Source organism: Halichoerus grypus, chromosome 5, assembly GCF_964656455.1.
Source record: "Halichoerus grypus chromosome 5, mHalGry1.hap1.1, whole genome shotgun sequence".
Classification (NCBI taxonomy): Eukaryota; Metazoa; Chordata; class Mammalia; order Carnivora; family Phocidae; genus Halichoerus; species Halichoerus grypus.
In genome coordinates, this window is record NC_135716.1 from 33,073,362 (window position 1) to 33,096,808 (window position 23,447).

Consider the following 23,447-nt stretch of genomic DNA (forward strand, 5'->3'; position numbering starts at 1 on the left):
GTGGATGTAAATCTACATTTTATTCATCTTCCCAATAACTTAGAGTTTTTCAGTGAGCTTCTTGTCAGATCTTAGAGTGTCACTGCATCTACTTCATAGTGGCTGATGAAAAGCTGAAGTAGGAATGGAAGTTTCAGGTCTACCTTGTTTGCACCATTGCAATATTAGTACTACACTCAATCCACAGTTCCACTGCAATTATCTTATTAAGCCACTTGCCCACTTTCTGGTGGTTCACTAAACTATCGTCTCCAAAAGGCACGCAACACTGACCATCTGCCATCCAGACCAACCAAGAACACAAGGAGGAAGTGTGTACTAAATATTAGCAATGCTTACTTCTTCTGTCTTTTAGGTTAAAAAATAAAAATAAGTTCTATCAGTTTCTTTCCATTTCCCCAGAGAACTTAATCATGCATCCCAAGAAGTACATAAGCTTTTCATTGAAGATCACTATATTTGAAACTATACCAGACATGGAGAAAGACACATAAAATAAGAAAAACAGGCTAGCCAGGAAATAGACAAATAAATAAATGATGACGGTTATTAAGTGTTATAATTAGAGTAAATGTAAAGTCCTGTGTCAGCTTAGAAATCACTACAAGATGAAAAGAGAGCATAGATTCCTGAGTGACCACAGGCTATCACAGCTGATCTCCACTTTAAGCTCTGAATCCAACGTCTTTCACCTACTCAGTCATTCCCACAAGGATCCCATCTGTCATTAGAGTAACAAAACTCTTTTTTGACTTCATTTCCCCTAAGCTACAGTCCTATTTCTTTTTTTCTTTTTTAAGATTTTTATGATGTATTAGAGAGAGAGAGAGAGAGCAAGAGAGCACAAACAGGGGGAGCAGCAGAGGGAAAGGGAGAAGCAGTCTCCCCGCTGAGCAGGGAGCCCGACGACAACATGGGACCCTGGGATCATGACCTGAGCCGAAGGCAGACGCTTAACCGACTGAGCCACCCAGACGCCCCGCTACAGTGCTATTTCTAGATTTCCTTTTTTTATCAAGATCCTAGAAAGAGCTGTTTCTGTCTGTACTGTCCAACTCAATAGTCACTAGTCACATGTGCCTATTTACATTGAAATTAATTAAATGAAAAATGTAAAAAAATTAAAAATCAGTTTCAAATGCTCAATAGCTATGTGTGGCTAGTGCCACTGTATTGTGTGGATAGCACAGATACAGAAAATTGCCCGCATTGCAAGTTGCATTGGACAGTGCTGGTCTAGACTATACTTGAATAAGAGTGAAGTCTCCAGATCCATACTGCCTGGATTCAAATCCCAACTTCTACCCTTACTACTTGGGTAAACTTGGGAAAGTTATTCCCCTCTGCTCACTTTGGTTTTCTCACCTGTAAAATGAGGATAGTAATTAATTCCTGCTTCATAACATTATTGTGAAGTTTAAATGATTTATATGTAAAGTGCTTAGAATAGTGCCAGCACATAAAAGTGCACAATGAGTATTAGATGTTGTTAATTTTATTCTTGATATTATTCTCCCTGAGTCTACCTTACCTCCCATTTTCTTTGACCGGCTCCAATAAGGCCTTGTCCACCACTGCAAGGTTTGTCAAGGTTTACCAAATTCCCCATCTTGCCAAATCCAAGGTCAATTCTCAGTCTTCCATCTTACTTGACCTGTCAGAAGCACTTAACACACTGATAATCTTTCTTAAAATATTTCTTTCATCTGGTGACCAAGATACCATATTCCTTCCTTCTCTTCCCTTCTCTTTCTCTCTCTTTTTTTAATGGCTGCTCTATTTTTTCTTTCTTTTTTTTTAAGATTCTATTTATTTATTTGACAGAGAGAGCAAGCACAAGCAGGGGGAGCAGGAGAGGGAGAAGCAGGCTCCCCACCAAGCAGGGAGCCTGACGTGGAGCTCAATCCCAGGACTCTGGGATCATGACCTGAGCTGAAGGCAGATGCTCAACCCACACTGAGCCACCCAGGTGCCCCTATGGCTGTTCTTTAAGTCTTCCCTGATGAATTCTCTTCCGATTTCCCAAAGTTGGAGTATCACAGAGCTCACTCTAGTTTTCTTCTTGATTTCAAGTTACCTTAAGTAATCTTATCTAGCGCCATGGCTTTCAATACTACCTGCTGATCACTCCCAAATTACATCCTTAGTCTTGACTTACTGGGCTCTGGACTTATATCCAACTAACCATATAACAACTCGCTTACATGTCTAAACAGGCATCTCAAAATCAACATGTGTAGAATAGAGCTCTTGATTCCCCTGTGAGGCTGAATTGGTTATTGATATCTTATACTTACAATTATTTTAAGTTTTCAAAGCATTTTCTTATAAATTTTAAAATATTATCTTTAAAAAAGCCTTGTTAGATTTGTCAGATGAACATTCTATGACTCAGATAAGTCGGGTAGGTTTTTAAAGAGGTCATATTTGATTATCTTATATAAGTCAGAGTAAGCAATGGGATCTGAGTCTCCTTGTTATTTCTATGTGTTTTCTGCTGAGTTATAATGCCTAGCAAGTCATATTTAATCTTTAGAAAGGATGACTTTAAAGGCGAGTTTCTGACTAACAGGCAAAGGAGCATCCAAAATAGCATGGCAGAAGACAGATAGGACTTAGCTGCCACGTGTAATGGTCAACAACATACCTTTATAAATGGTTTCCCTTTTGCCAGTTATTGTTTACATATCATTGCTATGATATCTTCCAGAATAATTTCACTATTCTTTAGAAAGATCCCATTTTGCTGAGTATTCTACTCTTTAGAAGGCAGTTAAGCAGTCTTGTCTGAAAATCCATTCTGGTTACAGTGATATTTATTTTTACAATGATAAATACCATCTTTGTTCTCCATGTGCCCAGCACATAGTAGGTGCTCAATATTTATCAAAAAACCCTGAGCAAGTGGAAATAATTATTTATTTTAACACCACATATTCTCCAACTTATATAAACTTATATAAATGTCTGTTTTAGATTTAGGTTCTGTATTTTTTAATTTATAGGCTTTACTTTTAGAACAGTTTTCGTCTTATAGCTGTTTCTAAGTTTTAAGGAAAAAAATGCAGTGAAGTTCTAACTGCTAGAGACATATAAAAAAAAAAAACCTCAATTTCAAAAGGCCACCATCTATCATATAACATAGCTAATTATATATAAATATTTGCAATTTTAAAAATCATTGAAATATGTTCTCTATGTCCATAAATTAAATTTTTATTTGTGTATATATATATATATATATATATATTTAAAGATTATATTTATTTATCTGACAGATAGAGAGACAGCAAGAGAGGGAACACAAGCAGGTGGAGTGGGAGAGGGAGAAGCAGGCTTCCCGCTGAGCAGGGAGCCTGAGGCAGGGCTTGATCCCAGGACCCTGGGATCGTGACCTGAGCCGAAGGCAGACGCTTAACGACTGAGCCACCCTGGCGCCCCTATTTGTATATTAAAACGTAAAATAACATCTTAAAACACCAAATGAAAAATTCCTTTCAATAGCCACATTGAACATAGTGAGTTACAACCACAATATAAGGAAAACCATCAAATAACTATTTCAATATAATATTATTATATAAGGTTCAGGTTCCAGAATTGCTGTTATAATTATATAAAATCAAGATTAGTCGGGTCCAGGAATTAATGTATCCTCCAATTCTTGTGTGTTGCAGATTTTTGTCCAGATTTCTGTGTATAAGAACCCTAGTAATTCAAACATAAATGAGATTTCACCTATTTGCCTATAATTTATTTGCTGTAAAAGGAACACCATATTATATGCTTTTGTTTGTTAAGTAGAAGATATGTTATTATTTCCAAGATACCAGGGATTTAATGTTTAATTATCAACAACCATTTGAAAAGACATTGCTTTGACTCACAAATTTCTTAATTGCTAACTGTGGCTTCTCTGAGTAGGAGTAGGAGTGCTGTATCTAATTTATTTTTGCAGATGTGAGTTAGAAACTGAATTTTAAAGTAGCAAGCTTTGAATAACTTCACTATCAGCAGAAAATTCCTCCATCCCTGCTGCTGGAGAATATTGCTGCTTGAAGTTTTCACAGGAAAATAAAAACTGCAGTAAGAAAATTGATACTACTGGTAAATGCTGCTTACAAACTGAAAAAGAAGTTAGGTTGTCAGCAATAAAAGAACTATATTATTCACACAAGATATGAGGTGTCATCTTCATCAGGGTAACTTGCTGAGGATGAAAAATAATTTGGCCGGTTCCCTCTTGAGGAACCTAAAGAAAGCAAATATCTCACAGATCAGATAAACTTTACGAAGGATCAACCACTGGCAATCCGGCTCCCACAGCTTAACTCCCCCCTGAGGAGGAAAGACACTGCATGCCTCTCAAGAAGAGGGGCAGACGTTCACTTCAAAGCAGCTTCATTTGTCACTGAAAAACAAAGTTATTGTTTTATTTTCAGAAAGGTTTAGCCAGTTTAAAAGGCCCCTCTCTCTCTGGAACATGTCTTCTTCCACAAATGACTGCAATAAAATGAGCAAGAGAAAAGAATACGTATTTGAATGACAACTCAAATATGAAGTCAAAAGTAACATAAAAATGCCTACCCGTTTGGCTGAGCTGGGAAGCACTGCGACTTTTCCGGGAGAGGCCAACAATAGCTACCATTTTGGCCCCAATGCTAGAGCGCCGCTTTTTGCCGCTGGTGCCCAGGGCCCCCACCGCCGTGTCGGACTGGCTGCCGTCTGTCTTGTCTAGCGAGCACATGTCTCCACTGATGCTGGTGCTTTTGGTCAGGTTCTTCCCTGAGATGCCCATTTGTCTGCTTTGCATTTTGGATGTAAAGACACTGTAGGCCGATGGATCGTTAAAAGGGAGGACAAGAGTGAAAAGGAAAAGACAGAAAATGTATTTTAGATGAAACATCTGGAGTATAATTAAATGATACCATTTATGGGGCCTATTTTTAGGGTTTGAACATTTTCAAGTATCATGGTCTCGAATGGGCTTTACGATTCAGCGTCAACCTCACGCAACTATGGAAGCTCATACTCATGATTTCATTTCCGCTGTCAGGGAAGGCACCAGTTTGCATGGCCACAGAGGGGAAAAAAAAAATTCACAAAAAATCAGAGGGCTTATTGAAGATAATATACTGTCCTTCAAGGGCAAATATGCTGTAAAACAGCTATACAACAAAGGAAGACGTTTGCAAAAGCACTCTTCTCTAGTTTGCTTTCCTATTGCCTTCAAAAAGAAATTACAGGAGTGGGAAAATTCTTCAAAAAATAGCAAAACTGACAGCATCCACTGCTAAGAGTGGCCCTTCAACGTAAGTTTTCCTTGTCTCATAAGATTTGTAAGATTTCTCTAATAATGGTTAAATTTTCTAACAGAGATTGATGTTTTCATTAGTTTTGAATTAAAGATATTTCACTTAACATAAAAATAAGTTATTTCACTTAACATGAATTAAAAATAAGTTACTTCACTTGACGTAAAAGTAAGTTATTCCAACTTAACTCACTTATGAACATATGTTCATAAACATAATTTTATATTTGTTGATGTCTATAATCCAAAAATAAAGAAAAGATTTCCCTCTTGCATTCATTTGAAAGAAGGAAAACTCATTATCAGTTTTCTAGGCAATATGGTCAGAAAGCAATCAATGTCTCAATGAAGCACGTGAGCTGATTAACAATTACTGATTACTGATGACGATTACTGATTAGCTGATTACTCCCATTGGCAGTGTTAGCAGTGATTACTGATTACTCTCTAGCGTTAGTCAGTAGACTAACACTGCCAACGGGAGTAATTAAAGACAGGACCCTCGATTTTTCTGTGATCCCTGGAGCGTGGTGGGAAGTAGTATGGGGGTTGGAGAATCTGGAAGCAGGCTATCCAGCTGGCCCCCAAAACTCGAGAGAATGTGAAGGAAGCGGCCTGTGTTGCAGGAATGGGAAGACTTATTTACACATCATTTTGACTAGGATTAGAGTAATAATTTCTGCTTTAATTTGGTTTTGATAATATGAGTGAATAACACATAATTATAGAAGCAAAAGAAACAAAATCAAGAAACATTAGAAATATATTTTTTTAAAGATTTTATTTATTTAAGACAGAGTCTGTGCCGGGGCGGGGGCGGTGGGGGGCAGGTGGAGGTGAGGCAGAAGCAGACTCCCTGCTCAGCAGGGAGCCCTGATGTGAGGCTCGATCTCAGGACCAAAGTGTTTGCAGATACTTAACGGACTGAGCCACGCAGGAGCCCTAGAAATATATTTATAGGTCATTGAAAGAATGAGAATTAGAAAACTGACCTATTGAGGTAAGCTCTTATTTCTAATTCAATTTCTTGGTCTTTCTAAAAAAATTTTTTTTACTCTATCTTAGAGTAAAATCTGCTAAAATGCCAGGACCACATGTTAATTTTACATACATTTCCTCCAAGTATTTCAGAGGGGAAAGGGCTAGTGTAAAATTGTCTTAAAAATATAGTAAGCTAAGGGGGCGCCTGGGTGGCTCAGACGGTTAAGCATCTGCCTTCGGCTCAGGTCGTGATCCCAGGGTCCTGGGATAGAGCCCCACATAGGGCTCCCTGCTCAGCAGGGAGCCTTCTTCTCCCTCTCCCTCTGCCTGCCGCTCCCCCTGCTTGTACTCTCTCCCTGTCTAATAAAAAAATAAAAAATCTTTGGAAAAAAAATATATAGTAAGCTAGGGGCGCCTGGGTGGCTCAGTCAGTTAAGCGTTTGCCTTCGGCTCAGGTCATGATCCAGGGGTCCTGGGATGGAGTCCCATGTCGGGCTCCCTGCTTCTGCCTCTGCCTGCTGCCCGCCGCCCCCCCCCCCCCCCCCCCGCCGCTTGTGCTCTCTCACACTCTCTGTCAAATAAATTTAAAAAAAAAAATCTTAAAAAAAATAGTAAACTATACTATTTTACCCCTCACATTAGTTTAAGAAGAAATGAGGCATAAACAGGCCAAAAGAGAGAACAGTGTACATGCTTCTACAATACCCCAAATTAATCATTTTCAAGCTTGTCTGATTTTGCTCTTCTTTAATAAACAACAACAGAATAAAACAGAGTTTTGGAGGCAAACAGATATGGGCTCGACTCCCAATTTTACTGTTACTTAACTGAATTCCTTGGAAGAGTTAATTGCTCTACTCTGAGCCTCAGATTCCTCACTTATAACATTAGAATATTCTATTTTCCCTTCTTATTTTAAAGAATAGAGATAATATATCTAAAGTAAAAATTTGATGAATTGAAATCATAACAATTTTTATTAAGGAATATGGGCAACAGATAGAAAAAGGCTAAAGCCCTTCAACAAGTGTCATATAAATACTTAACAGCATCAATAGAAATGATATTTATAATTATAAATTTACAAACTTTCTAAGTTAAAATGTCTAGTCTCTTTAAGATAGCCAGCATTATATAATGGACAGCAGACTACACTGAGAGTCAGGAAATCCAGGTTTGATCTTTGGCTGATTCATTTGGGAGAGTTGTTAGCCTTTTCTGAAACTTAATTTCCTCACTTAATAAATGAGAAAATGTAAGTAAAGCACTAAACGGAATGCCAGTCACAGAAGAGCTCCAAAAATTAGTCTCCCCCTCCTTCTCCTTATTATCACCACCACCACCACCACCACCATTGTCCACTGAGCATCCATCAAACATCTTAAACTGGTGTTTCGGTAAGGTCCCCTTTAACTATGAAACGCTTTGCCGCCCTATGATATTTCTTATTCCATGGAGTCTAGGCAAATAAACACAGAAATGCAAAATACAGTTTTCATTGTATGCTGTCATCAGAAAAGCCTAAAAAAGTTAAAGTTTATCCTGTCATGTAGGCATCTTTCTCTCAAACACATGCTTTTCTAAAAGAGCCACTTAGGCTATCCCCACCCAAGGAAGAAAAAGACATACTCACAAAATATTGCTTAATTTGCCTTATGATTTTTGCATTTTAATTTTCATGGTTGGCTATTAAAGCCATAAAGAACTTCACCAAAATTAAGCAGAATACAATAAAATACTAACTGGAACTGGTAAGTCAGTTTGTAGATAAATATTTTAATGACAATTTGGTTTTACAGAAGTATATTCTCTTCAACCTAACAACTTTGATAATGCATTATCTACAAAAAAAGGGTTATTAAAGTTTTGTAAGAGGGATCTACTCTTCATCTTCTAGAACCTTCGAGATCACCAGGGATGAGTTTTGAATAGCTACCCCCCAGTGCTGTGTTTTGAGAAGACAGAGACTGAGGCTAGGGTATCGCTACTGATTTCCTTGACTTTTCCTGCTCCACATCACTTAAAACTACAAGCAAACAATGTTGCAAGCAAACGAGCTATTAACCAAAATTTTTAAAGCTTTATGACTCCTGATTCATGAAATACTTTGCAGTAAAAAAATCTGTAAACATGGGTGATCATTTGGAATGCTCTGTGTGGTTAAGAAAACACAGATCCATTACATTATCAGTTACAAAAGAGAGTGTTTCTAAGGGTCTGGTGATATGGTAAATCTCCAGTATGGCTGGTGGGGTCTCAGTGATGGACTTCTGAAGGGCAATCTGGCAATATGTATCAAAAGCCTTTAAAAAAACCCAGCCTAGCTTTTAACCTATTGATTCTACTTTTAGGTATATCCTAAAGGAAAACTTGGCAATGTGTACAGATTTGGCAATAACATTTACTGCAGAAGTGATTATAACAACACACTCACACACAAGGGAAAACCTCATAAATGTCCAATAGTTGAGGGTGTTTAAATAAGTTATGTTCATCAATAAAATAGAATGTACCTTTGAAAATGCTGTTGTAAATAAGTATTTATTGACATACAATATGTTCTTGATATGGGGGGGGCAGAAGCAGATATTTGCAGCCTAGCTTTGGCTGGCTCTCATACCAAATATGGATTTACCTTACTGCTAGGGGACACAGATAAATTCAAACCCTGGAGGCTATCCATTCTATCTATCTATCATCTATCTATCTATCCTTGCTAAACTAGGCGGTTGGAGAAGCCTGGATTTGTGAGATGATCTACCATTTCCCTGCACAAGAGGCAAATAAACAGAATATGAAAAATAAAATATATGTTCAGAATGTTTATGTTCTTATGGGGAAAAAAGTATAAATGCACACAGCAAAAGATCTAGAAGGATATACTGTGAACAGTACACTAAAAGTAGTTTTAATTTTCTCTGGTTGGTAATCATTCTTTTTAAAAATGTTCTTTTTTTTTCTATTTTCCCCCCAACATACACAGCAATATGTATGACTTTAGAAAAATTAAAACAAGTAAAAAGAGCAATCAAGAACTAGCATACATTTTTCTTTTAGATAGGTCAAATTATTCAATCCACATAGTTCATTCTGTGGGCTAAAGGTATAGCATGGCTTTCAAGCTAATCCTAAGAGATTACCACACAATAATACTGGGTGTTGATATAGGATGCTCAGTTCTAGAAAGAGATGCAGGCATTTCTACATTTCTAAATATTGTTTTATACATGTTTTCTAATTTTTGACTTTAGAAAAACAATGGAAAACTTTATATACATTTAGTACTCTCACAGTAAAATACGTGAAATTGCCCATGCAAGCAATCTATTTTATGACATAATTATAAATGGTGAAATTGTGTCCTGAAAGATTTTTTAAAAGGGAAATTTAGTATTGTCAATCATTAGGAGAAAGGTAATAAAAGGCAAGTGAAATATTTGTAGATATTCCTCAAAGACTTAAATAGCATATCAGGAGTTATAGCAGTATGTGATTAAATTAAATGAAGTTTATAGGCCACAGGGCCAAACATGTTAATTAATAGTTTGAATGAATTGACTTAAGTCGTTTGGCTTAAAGTAATAAATAGCAAACACAGGACAAAGACAAAGTCTGAGTGTGTGAGCTGGGAGGGTGGTAGGAGAGACTTAGCCAAAGTGTTAGAGACTGAGGTGGTTCAGAATGTTGTGGCCAGAGCTACAGAGAGCCCAGCAGCTGATACAGTGGAGTATGAGAATGGCAGCTCAGGAACAGAATAGACACTTCTGGATAGGAAGTAGGCAGAGATAATTCCAGGAGTGGAAGTGCTTATAACATCTGGGCTAAGAAGTGGTGCTGGAAAGGGTCTACAGGGCTCAAAAGATAGAAGACAACAGTAATAATGGTAGAATGGGAAAAAAGCACCCAGTGAGACTGGCCAAGCTCTCAAACATGATGGCACCTTGAAAGGTTTAATTCCTTCTCCTTCCCATTGTTGTGTTTCTGGAGCCAGCTGCCAATGGCAAACTATATGCCTGTCACAGTGGTAACTCATACTGGATTGCAGCAGTTGCCAGTTGTTGGGCGATGTCTGGATTATAAAGCGTCACTTCTTGAATTCTGGCATGTTCCTTGGGTGCGGGAGAGAGGGGTAACAAACTCTGCTCCCGTCATAATTTCTCTTAATTAAAATTTTTCTCTATATTAAATACTACGGCTTTCCTAAAATGTGGAACTTGACATTATTATTACCCTAATTTATGATTTAATAAGCTTTATTTCACTTACTCAAATGACCATCTACAATTTTAGGCTTGGAAAGTAGTAATCATCTATTCAACCAATGTTTATTTAACATCTATCTCCACAAATATAAAGATAAACCCATGATATGACATAGTTTCTTTTAATTAATTTACTGGCAAATATCAGCATGAGAAACAAAAATATGGCTGCATAATGACATGGTCTTTGTTTGTAATTGAAATTCCAATGACCAACTCTAATGTCAGGAAACCTTAATTAACAATTCAAAAAAAAAAAATCTCTCTCTGAGGAGTATGTAAAAACTGAGTGTCCTATACTAATTCTTTGATTTCTGAAAATGACACAAATTTAAAATTCAGTATTTTTAGTATTATTGCAGTACTATATATAAATGCATTTGATTAATATACCATAATTTATTAGTATAGTATCTAAGTGTATTGGAGGGGACGTGCGCTTGTCTAGGCCACAAAGTTGATATCCAGAGTTAGGGAGGAATATTTAGCTAATTAATGAAGTATTTTTAGCCAAAAATACCTGCCTTGATGAGAGCCATTAGTCACAGAGCAGGGTGTAAGGTTCAAGTCTTGGGCCTCAGGGAAGGAAGCAGTGCCTCAGAGTTAACAGAACAGATCACTGCTTACTTAGAATAGTTTAAGGAGCACCAGGAAGGCCTGTAAGCTCCAAAATTCCCTCCCAGCTTCTTGTTAATGCCTAAAGTTCTGCTATATTAAAAATTTCTTAAAAACAAAACAAAATATTCTGTAAGGAAAAAAAAAGATTTATTTCTTAGTTTGAGGTTTGATCCTTTTTAATATGTCACTACCTCTAGGATTTGATCATTCATTTAAAGATACTTATTTTGTACCTACTATGTGGCAGTTCTTGGAGTCAGAAGTACAGCAGAGAAGGACAGAGAACGCCCCTGTTTTCATGGAGCTTTCATTCAGATCGTTGTGGGGAATGACAATAAACAAGTAAATAAAGGCCAATTTCAGATGGTGATATGTGATCTGAAGAAAATAAGGTAGAATAAAATGATAACGGGGACTGGAAAGTTTGGGGGAAGGATAACATTAAATAGGGTGGTCAAGGAAGGCCTCTCTGAAGAGGAGACAACTGAGCTGAGTCCTGAATGATGAAGCCGGTCATGCTAAGGAAGGGTACAGAGAGGGGAGCAAGTGCAAATATCCTGAGGCCAAAACAAGCTTGGCTGTTAGAGGGAATTTATGAAACCAATGTTAATTGAATGAGGTGAATCCATAAGGGGATACTGACATAAGATGAGGTCAAGAGAGAAGAGGGCCTGGATGTGTTGGGATCAATGTATGTCCAGTCCTACTTACCCTTATTGAACTACCTATTCAGATATTACAACAGAGCAACCCTAAGTCTGTGGGGACACACACTGCACACGTGGTGGCACCAAGAGACCTGGGATCCAGACCAATATTTTATCTCTAAATCTACCATTAAAGGCCATTTTGGAGAGAACATGACTATCTTCTTTAAACAACGACAAATTTATAAAGGCCAGATTAGGAATATTCATTTACTCACTGAACATTCATAAATTTATTTAAACTCTTAAGTCTACCTATATATTAATTCCTCACAGTTCCTTAATTTTATAAGTTCACCACCAAATCGCTGAATAACATATCCCACTACCACCACTTTGAGTATGAAGAAAGTCACTTTAAGAAAAAAATTTAAACTTAATACTTTATAAATCCTAAGTCTATGTTTCTCTCTGTCACACAGTCTGTTTCTCTCTGTCACAAAATAACAGATTTTGCCCATCCTTATATGATTATTTTTCAATATCTTTTATTACGTTGCTGTGTTCTGTCTTCCTTAAAAAGTTAAACACGAAAACTACACTTAGGGTATACACATTTCCATCATGCCACTTGCTTTCACTATTGGTTTAAGATAACAATTTATAAAGAAACTTTATACAAGGATTATGATTTTAAGATGTTTTCATTATAACATGTATCTTATGAAAACTACATCTCTGACTTCAGCTTCTTCTTTATAATGGTCCTCAGCGACAAGATCTAATTTATATTTTGTTTCTTTTTCTCCTTGAATTTTTAGGCCTGTACACATTTCTGGACTCAGCTAATTTACACTACGGTAAACATTCTTGCCACTAATTAATTGATTCCATTAGCAAATATCTACACCTACTTGGCATTACATCCTAAAGAAGCAAGTGGAGGCTGAAAGAGTGTCTGAGTTCCATCTTCCTGCTCAGCGGGGCCAAAACTGACAGGAAGAGAACTTTTTATTCTGTACACAAAGGGAGAATTTTCTCTAAGTGGTCTGTTCAAAACAAGTGTCTGTTTCTAATAACCTACCTAGGGGAACAGCTTTTTCTAATTGGTGCTAAAGCTCTATTTAGGCTAGAGTAGGGTTGGCCTGGTGGTGAATAAAAACACTGAATGAGGCACAGTCATGATTGAAGAAGCATATAGTTTAAGAATGCAAATAAGAGGAGAAAGGCTTATACAAATTAGTTTAAAAAATATTATAAGTATCAGAGAAAATCTCACAGTAGTATGAGATTTTACTATAGAGAAAGAGACCATTAAAAATCAGAGATCTGGAAAGTTTCGTGAACCTGGGTCTTAAATAATGGGTAAAAATTATCACATGTACAGAGAAAGAAAACTGTTAAAGAGAAGAGAACGTTAGGCATTAAATGCAGAGGTAAGAAAGAACATGCCATGTTTTTAGGATGAGTAGTGCAGTTTGGCTGAAGTGGAAGATGTTATAGGCTAAGAGTAGCAGAGGTTAAGTCCAGAAAAGCAGATTAGACTCAGGTTGCTATGTGAATTCCTGTAAAAAGAGTCACTGAAGCTGATGGAGCTAGAGAATAACATACAAATGATAAATAAGGAAGATTATGTAACATAGTGGAGGGAGTCATTAGGCTGCTTACAATACTCTGTTCTCCTTGCAGGTGCAAGGTAAGCTTATTTTCCTTACCCCGTTGAGGCTAGAAGTGATCTTTTGACTGGTTTTGACAAGTGAAATGTTAGTGGAAATGAGTCATGTTGCTTCTGGGTGGAAGCATTTAACTGATGTCGATAAACTCCAACTTCTCTTTACTTCTGCCTGGGACTGTGGCAGACGGGGCCGCTATCAGGCTAGGTCCCTGAATGACTACAATGGGAAGAAATAACTTGTGTTGGTTAATGTCACTAGGAGTTTAGGGTTGTTTATCACAACAGCACAATCTCATTTGTTTTGACTAACAAAGAGACTGGAATAAAAGAGACTGTCTATAGGAAAATCAATTGACAGTTTATAGGAATAATCTGGGAGGAGGATATTAAAACCCAGGCTCCTATATTGCTATTACTAGAAGAAAGCAGAGACTAATGTAAAAGTTATCTGGAAGGAGCCATCTGTACAGTTTAGTGTCTGGATCTGGGAATAAGGTAGAGTAAGAGCTCAAAGTAGTAAGCATTTACCATATGCCAACGGCTACTCTACATGCTTTATAGGAATCAACTCACAACAACCTTTTTGGAAGAGGAAACTAACACCCTGCAAGAGCGTAGCGTTTGCCTGTGTAGTGCTGGTTTAGAAAGCGATCACCACTGAACCAGTGGAATTTTCTGATGGAGAGGTTCCATAGGAGGAAGCTGCACACTTAGGACAAGCGCCCAAGGGAAGAGTCGGGGCTAAAAAGATGGAGTGAATAAATATTTGTTGAACAGGAGAGGATAGAGGAAGTTAGGAGGCAGCTTACATAGGGAAGCCGAGTGTAAAGACCGAAATGACAAGGCTTGAGAAGATACTCTGCAGAATACTTATAAAGGTTAGGAAGAAGAGGACTGAGAGAGGAATAGAGACACATTCTCAGAAATAAGAAAAATAGAATAGGGTTAAATTCCATGAAAGACAAGAGAAGAATGAGGTTCAAGAAAGTTGAGGTGGTCAAGTGATGCAAAGAATTCATCAGCAGGAACATTTAGGAAAGGCTCTTGATTTAGCACTTCAGAGAACACAACTGGCCTTTAAGAAAGCAGCTACTGAAATAGAGATCAAAGTCAGTTTCCAAGAAGCTGACAAAGAAACTTGATGAACAGAGAGGAAGCTATTAAGGTGGATACTGTGTTGGAGAGATTTGAAATTGAAAAGAAAGAAAGAAATGGTAAACTCATGGGAGTATCAAAATGAAGAGAACAGTTATGAAAATAAGGATTACTAGTATATTACTTTTTTTAAAGGCAAAATCAGAAGAACTTGAAGAGAGAGAAAGATTAAAAAGAAAGTCAAAAATTGATGCAAGATATTCTTCAAGATGGATAAGTAACTGAGTTTAAGAACTCAAGTGAAAAAGTTTGATTTAGCACATTAAACTTCTTTGTTTCTTTGCTCATTGGGCCTTCTTTTCCTAACCTAGCACATGAGGAGGTTAGAGATCATTAATAGATTTTAACCTCCACATTTTTATGACTTTAATACCTCTGTTAATCTTTTTAAAATTAATTCCTTTCAAATTTTCATGGTTCTTTTTCTCTTTCTTTTTAATTCAGCTTTGCCTATTGTTCCTCCCAGTTTTCCTTGGTGTATGATTTTTAAGTAATAACATCTTTCCCTTCACAGGTGTTTGAAATAAACTCCACAATTCTAACCCAGCAACTCAATGTGTGTATCATCCCCTTAAATTGTTCTATTGTTTCATCTGTACTTTTCAGCTAAACTCCATTATTTCTATATGTAACTATTTGAGGCAAGAATAGACTTCCCTCGCACTCATTTTCATTTCAGCTTCTTCTGATTTCACCACATGATTCCACAGTATATGCTACACCATAAAAAGGTCCATGACAAATATCAGAAGGTATCCTCACAGGCCTATAATTTCAAGCATCAATTTGCATTTTTCACCATTCTTATCAATATCAAAGGAACACTAATAGTTAAGATTTTGTGAAAATAAAAAAAATAGACTGAGAGCTTTGATTTATTCTTGCTAATCGTCCAACTCCATAAGTGTATCAAGTTTGTAGAGTATTTAACAAATGATGACTATTCCACACTATCGAAATGATTACACTAAATAAAAATTCACATTATGCCTCTAAAAATAATACTGAAAGCTATACTATAATATGAAAATATTCTTGGACTATAACTTACCCACATCAAATCATACATTATGAAAATATTCCTGGACTGTAATTTTTACCCATATGAAATGACTAGATGTTGTGTTTCAAAATGTATAAAAAGGTATGAATGGCCATATATTAAGAATATTAATTCTCCAGACTATAAAGTACAAAATACATTAGTCCCATATTTTGAAAAATAGTGGGTACTCTGATTTTTTTGAAAACTTGATTACAGATCAAATCCAAATTTTAAATATATCTCTACTTTCTGTAATCACATTGCATGCATCATTTCAGAGAATGAGAACATGCTTTAAACTTACATATCTTGATGAAATCTAATTACTCATTATCTATGTAACTTCCATAGCTAATCAAATCAATCTTTCAAATTCACAGAAGAATCTACCAGAATTTCTGGAGTCCCATGGGATTAAAAAAACCCAAAACTGATTCTACAATTTTTTTCCAAGAGGCCAAATACATATTCCCCGTATATTATTCTTTTATATTTGGAAACAGTGATGCTTTTATTAAAGTTGTGTATGTTTTCCTTATATTTGGCTGACAATGACTGAGAAAAGACAAGTAGTTCCTTGCCCTTTTGCCTTTCTTAGCCACTGTTAGAGACAGGTAAAATGATTTGTAGGGCACCACTGTTCCAAGTTCCTGGAACTTGTGGCTTTATGTCACATTATTCTTCTTAATGAGCTCTGAATTATTGCTCGCAAAAGATAGCCATTTTTTACCATCTATCTTCTTTACAGCAGGGCTCAGGAGACTGGGCCACAGGATTTGGAAATGTCAGGGAAGAGAAGCACATTGTGTTTTCTGAGACAGTGTTGTTAACAGTTATCAGGTCCCTTGCTCGCGTGGGAAAAAATTAGGGCTCTGGGCTTAGAAATAAAAGACCAAGACAGGGTCTTTCCTCCAATAGTACACACTAGCAGGCCACAATTACAGATATTTAAAAAATATCTAAACAACAAAGCTCCAAGTGAGAATTTTTTATACTTCTTAATTTAATTTTAGTGGGGATTAAAAATCATCTAAAGATTATATGTGTGAGTGCATATATGCATATGTATGTGTACTGTTTATATTTTTTATTTTCAGTATATTATGATGTTTTGACAACTTAAAAATCTTCCTGACTGGAAAGAAATTGCCCTTCCCGCGACTAGCCAATTGTTAGAGATAGTGAAGGGCTCAGCCCAGTGCTTGCCTTTGGTATGCAAATTAGACAAATTCAGAGCCGCACCTTCTCTATTTGGCCTAGTCAAACCAAACCCATACTTTCCCTGCCCTAAATCATTCCAGGGCCTGGTACCAGGCAATAGAAGACCACTCCTAAAACCCAAAGCCCAGCTGGAAGGAATTACTCAAACCTGCCGATCTTAAACTGTTTACTCTGCCCTATCTTGTCTTTCTAGTCCCCCAAAAAGGTTCTGGCCTTAACTCTTGCCTCATTCCTGCCCCTTCTACCTTCTGAACCCTACACTGCAGCTTTCCCATGTAGCCCAGCATGACGTGACACGCCTCCTGGTTCCTAGGACCTGTTATCATAAACTTCATTTTCCTGAGCTCCTCCTGTGTCTCCTCGTGTGGCCACACCTGAACTGACCATCACATAGAACACTGAAGACTGTGTATGTATATATGTATAAAATGACTGTACTTCCTGTCAAGGACCATGGTTTATTGTCTTAGTTAATCAGTTTAGAAAAACAAGATAATAAACTAGAAGAATTATGAAGCAAAATTCCCAGGTAGCTTTAATGTGTAAATTATTTTGTGAAGTATAGTACTGTATCTAGGTTAACACTTAAACTTGCATATTTTAAGTTCAATTTAGGCATTCCATGTGGAAAACAAAATACTTATATGACAGGTAATCCCTTACTTTTTGTTAAAATATACTGTTCTTGCCTAATTAGATGAATACCAGTAATTTCCCTTTGACTAAATCCAGCGTTAATAAATGCACTATATTAAAATTCCCAAGATTATGCCTTTATATACCACTAAAGAGCATTTTATTATTCTTTCATGTAAAGACACACGGATATACCTGATTTAACTTAGAATATTGCTTAGCTTGTGTTTGTGCATGTAGACAATGTAACTCAAGTATAAGTTTGTATAAGAGTATAATCTAATTTAATGATTAAAATGACAGTAATATTTTGACTAGGTGTGCTTGGTCATACATACTGAATCCTCCTTGGAATCTCTTAAAGAAAGGCTTTCAGCTCATTAGAAATCTAAACTTATTTTTTTCCTTCCTTCAGTCCCACAAATATTATGAATTTCTGCTCTGGAATGATGTCTCAGAGCAGGCACAGTGCTAGGCTTTGAAGGCTAGGAAATCCACTGGACTTGGAGTTGACATAGAAAAGGAAGTTAGGTAAGCTATTTTTTAGTCTAGTATATAGTGTTTGAAGTTTTCTTACTATTATTATAAATCTGAAAGACATAAAGAATAACATGATAAAACTATGCAGTATACAAAAAATAAATAAATAAATAAATAAATAAATAAAACCAAACCACTGCCAGATTTTTCTGGAGCTAAAGTGATTTATTCAAGGCAACAAAATCTGGTAATTTTTCAAGAAGTGAGACCTAAATTTAAGTTCTGAGTCAGTCAGACATGCTTTTCTATCCTATTTCTATCATTTAATAGTTCATGACCTTGAGCATATTTTTTAACCTGTTCTGAGCTTTTGTTTTCTTGTGTATTTATTATATACCTTTCCTCTTGAATGGAAGCTATCTGCATGGGGCAAGGACTTTACCTCTTCTGTTCACTGCTAAATCCCAGGTTTTAAAATAATGCCTGCTGCCTGGTTAAGTATTCAGTAAATATTTATTGAATAAGTGAATTAATTCATCTAACAAAAATAATAATACTCTCACAAGTTTGTGATGAGGATTAAATGAAATAAAATATATACAGCATTGAGCACAACATCTAGAATATGGTTAAGCTATGTTAGCTCTAAATTATATATGTTTACAATTAAATAGGGACATTGAGGCTTTACTAAGCACAGAAACTTAAACTTGCTAGGTTTACTTGAAGAAGCAGCTATATTACATTGAGAAGTACTGTGGCCTCATAGAAATGGTCCCTCAGACTTCATGTAGGTAAATAATTCCCATACCTTCAGTCACTTCAAAGTTAAAAAGATGTGTTTCAGTGAAAATATTTATAAGGTGACCTTGTTACACAGACATTAAATTAATAATGTGTTTACAAGTAAATTCAATTTAGCAGACATTTACTGAGTAACTATAAAATGTCATATACTGTGGTTGGTAGTGAATGAAAAATTATACACTTTGGGCACTAAATGAAATGGTACATACAATCTATATGAATAAATGCACTCTTCCATTTTGTTGGTAAATAATGATTACAATGGGAAATTCTCTTTATTCTACAGATCATCCTCCTGAAAACACTCCCACACTCCAAAACTCAGACTTTACCATCAACTCCCTTTTGCCTAGAAAGAATGCCAATTTAAGTGCTATTTATTGCTTTTAGCTAACTGTTATTAAGATTGGACAAAAATGCTCACTGAGGTTAGAGACTTAGTGAAAGACAAGGAAGAGGTCATTGAAAAGGAGTCACCATTTAACCTGGGGTACACTTTTGGCAGAAGCATTCCCATGAAACATTAAAGTATTATTTTCTCAAGTTTGTTTTTGAAAACTAACAGCCAAAACTTAAGTCAAGGATATTATTACTTCCATTACAGAAATTAATAAAGTTCCATTTTCAAATGAATTTTGTGATGTCAAAGGCTAGAAAATAATGAATAATAGTGAAAATAAATACCTAATCATCATAATGAAATAATAAAGATGAATCGAATTTAAGCAAATAAATGTCATGTCTCAAACATTCTACTCTTTTACATTTGTAAGCTACTTTTTGCTTTCATGGATATTTATTTAAGTTCGTTTTCTTTAATGAATATAACCTGCCACTTGAACTCATGTTTGAATGAGTGAATAATGAATTGCATGTACAAAAAAATAAATAGAAGGTATTCTTCTTCACCTTGACATTTCTTACAGAATTCAATTATAAGCATAAAATAAGCATATATTGTTATTATGTTTTCTATTGCCCTGAATGTTTGTTTTATAGTAGAATTCTGATTTAAAATATTGAAACCAATAATGTTGCTAATTGGCATTAAATGGAGACCCTAAAATTTTAATTTAAATATGTATATTATTTATTAAATTTTTTATTTATTAAATGTTTATTAAATTCTACATGATTAAATCCTTACATTCAGAAATTCTTACGTTCCAAAAATGGAAATTATAAATCCTCAGAAATTTTTGAATGATTATGTTTTAGATTATTACACAATGGAGCTATCAAATTGCCCAAGATTTATCGCTAGCCATTTAAAGTCAAATTTATATAAATAAACACAATTAGGCCATTTTTTTCAAGTAGTCACATATAAAAGTTTAATACAAAAATACTATGGCTCTAAAAGATAGGATTACCAATCAAACTGTTGTACTATAAAAAGACCAGACTGTGTACCAATTTGATTGCTAGTCTATTTCCTTAAAAAAAAAACAACAAAAAACTACTATCCTTCCTTTCTTCTTTCCAACAAACACGTATCTTTTCTAACCAAGATTTCTTAAACCATGCTTCTCTCAGGAGAAATCACAAAGACCTTGACTTTATTTGAGTATTTTACTTTGCTGAATTATACTTCATGAACGCTCCACATCTGCACCGTCCAGGACTATAGGCGCTAGCAACATGTGGCTAATGAACACTTGAAATGAGCTTTGTCCAAACTGAGATGCGCTGTAAGTGTAATATACACACTGGTTTAGAAGTCTTAGTACACTCCTCCCCAAGATAAAATACAGCATTCATTTTTTATATAGATTAAAATCTGAAATGGAATTATTTTGACTATATTAGGTTAAATAAAAAATATTGTTAAATTATTTTACCTGTTCCCTTTTTATTATTTTAATGTACCTATTAAAATGATTAAACTTACCTATGTGGCTCACATTATATTTGTTGGATAATGCTGCTCTAGATAAATGGTTTAAAATGGCATAATTCCAGCAGAAATATTTGATATAAAATGTATTTCCCTATGTAAATTATCCTTTCCCTTTGACATTAATTATGGAATTAGTGACATGTGAATAAAATGGACTAAAACAAAAACTTTTATAAAGGCAACCAAATGATATCACTGACAAAACATTAAGCTTAATACTAAAAATTACGTCTATAATACAATTGATATTCAAAATAAAACATAAAGAAAGTGCATTAAAAGGAAAAACACAAAGCAGAATAATATTTAGCAAAAGAAATGTTATAAAGATAAGGCAGACATAGGCTCTAAAACAAACCATCCATCTTTGTATTTTAACACTTATTTGGACATTTGTACTTTATTTCTGTTAAAGGCAATGATTCCTAATCTTGAACAAAGAATATCTATGATTTGCATATCTACTAAGAAAAGTAATTATCTACTGCGAAGCCAGGTGAATTTAATCAAGACACTCACATTCAAGATGTAGCTGTACTACTCACGCTGTAACTGAGGAAACAACATAGTTTGTGCCTCAGTTGCCCTATTATATAAAAAGAGGATAATAAGATCTCAACCTTATTCAGAAAGTTGCTACAAGCCTTTCTGTCTCCCTTCTTTCTAACTCATTTAATCAGGTATCCTTACTCTTCAATATTATGAGAACTTCGATTCTCTCACTTTTTCTCCAATTATCTTTGAGTAACTTAAGAGTCCATAGCCCGTCATTTCAATTCACCTTTTTTAGTGTCCCTCCTCCTGTGACATCCAACTGACAGAATCCTTTTTTTTTTTTAAAGATTTACTTACTTATTTGAGAGAGAGAAATAAAAAGAGAGAAAGCACACGAGTGGGGTGGGGCTGAGGGAGAGAATTTTCAAGCAGACTCCCTGCTGAGCGTGGAGCTCTGCACAGGGCTTGGTCTCAAGACCCATGAGATCATGACCTTAGCCGAAACCAAGAGTTGAACACTTAACTGACTGAGCCACCTAGGCGCTCCCTGGCAGAACCTTTTGATGAATCCTACCACGTGCTTCTTCTATGCCTCTATCTCTCAACACTGTAGGATTGTTGAAAATAAAAATCAGTAGGACACATTGTTTCCACTATAATTCACTGGCATGAGCCTCAACAGTTACTCTACACATGCGCTCCTCACTCTCCACAATAACCACTGCACCCCTTCTTCACGGTACTCAAACTTTCCACCTTTTGCTATTTTCCCTATATTTCATTGAGAAAATGGAAGCTATCAGAAGCAATTAATTCTTACCTTAAAAATAGTATATATATGCTAATATTTATACCCACATGTACATACACACACATAAATATGCCAATCATCTCTAAATTTAAGTTAGCTGAGTAGCTTCTTTTCCAAATGCCAGAACTATCTATCTAATTGCCTACTTGTAATAAGCAATCAGATGTCACACAGGATGTTACAAATGTGATGTGCCACAAACTGAACTTAACCCTTTTTTTTTCCCTCAAATATATTCCTCTCTCAGCCTTCCCTGTTCCACTAAAGAGTATAACTACTCATCAAGTTGCCTAACCTGGACATCCAAGAGACTCCCTTGATCTCTCCCTTTCCTTCAGCTCCACACCTAATCTATCACTAGGGCTTACAGATCCTACCTCTAAGATATACTCAGACCTTCCATTTCTTGCCATCCTGACTTCTACTGCTCAAGTCCATGCCACTCTTGTGCACTCTACCACAATAGCATCCTAGCTGCTCGTGTTCCATTTTCCACACAAGCAGCCAGAGCGATTTTTTTTTCCTAAAACATAAATTGGGTTAGTCACTCTTATGCTAAAATTCTTCAATGTTTTCTCATCATTCTTGGGAAAAATCCAAAATCCATAAAATAGAAACTATCAGAAGAAATTCCCTTATCTTCCAACAGATAGTCTATAAACCTAATTGTTTTTGCACATTATTCTTTTTGCCCTCCTAAGGAAAAAAAAAAAAAGTCCCTCCTCCTTGAAAATACCAATTCCTCCAAGGAGTGGAGGACCCCACCGTTTCTCCAAGGTCCTACAAGACTGTGCATGATTTTTTTAAGATTTTATTTACTTGGCAGAGAGACACAGCAAGAGAGGGAACACAAGCAGGGGGAGTGGGAGAGGGAGAAACAGGCTTCCTGTGGAGCAGGTAGCCCGATGTGGGGCTCGATCCCAGGACCCTGGGATCACGACCCGAGCCAAAGGCAGATGCTTAACCGACTGAGCCACCCAGGCACCCCAAGACTGTGCATGATTGAGCTTCTCTTTCACCTCATCTCATTTTTCTTTATACTTTACAGCCACAGAAGCCTCTTTTAAATTTATGAAAAAATGCCAAGAACTTTTCCACCTTAGGACTTTCACATATATTATACTCCACTTGAAATATTCCTCTGAATAACTTATGAAATGGAAACTATTATAAGCACGCAAAAAGAATGTAAAGCACAGAAAGGTTATGAGGTTTGTCCAGGTTCTCATTGCTAGGAATTCACGAAGCTGGAATTTGAACCCAGCAGTCTGCTTCTAGAACACATGCTCCTAGCCATCAGGCTTTACCAATACTTCAAGAAGAAGAAAACAAATGCCACTTAGCTTAGAGCACGGGTTGCCAAACTTCAGCCTGCATCAGAATAATCTGGAGGGCTTATT

General features: G+C 36.1%; 1 protein-coding gene across 47 annotated transcripts in view; it reads right to left on the reverse strand.

The window, feature by feature from the left end:
* RIMS2 (regulating synaptic membrane exocytosis 2) overlaps nucleotides 1–23,447 on the reverse strand; it is a 583,728-nt gene that overhangs the window by 77,741 nt on the left and 482,540 nt on the right. For 11 of the 47 annotated variants that reach the window (XM_078072141.1, XM_078072147.1, XM_078072143.1 and 8 more), the window contains one exon: nucleotides 4,588–4,829. The exons of the other annotated variants lie outside the window; for them this stretch is intronic. In XM_078072141.1, the coding sequence (XP_077928267.1) occupies nucleotides 4,588–4,829 (242 nt within the window). The remainder of the gene's footprint in view (nucleotides 1–4,587; nucleotides 4,830–23,447) is intronic. 47 annotated transcript variants of the gene reach the window in all.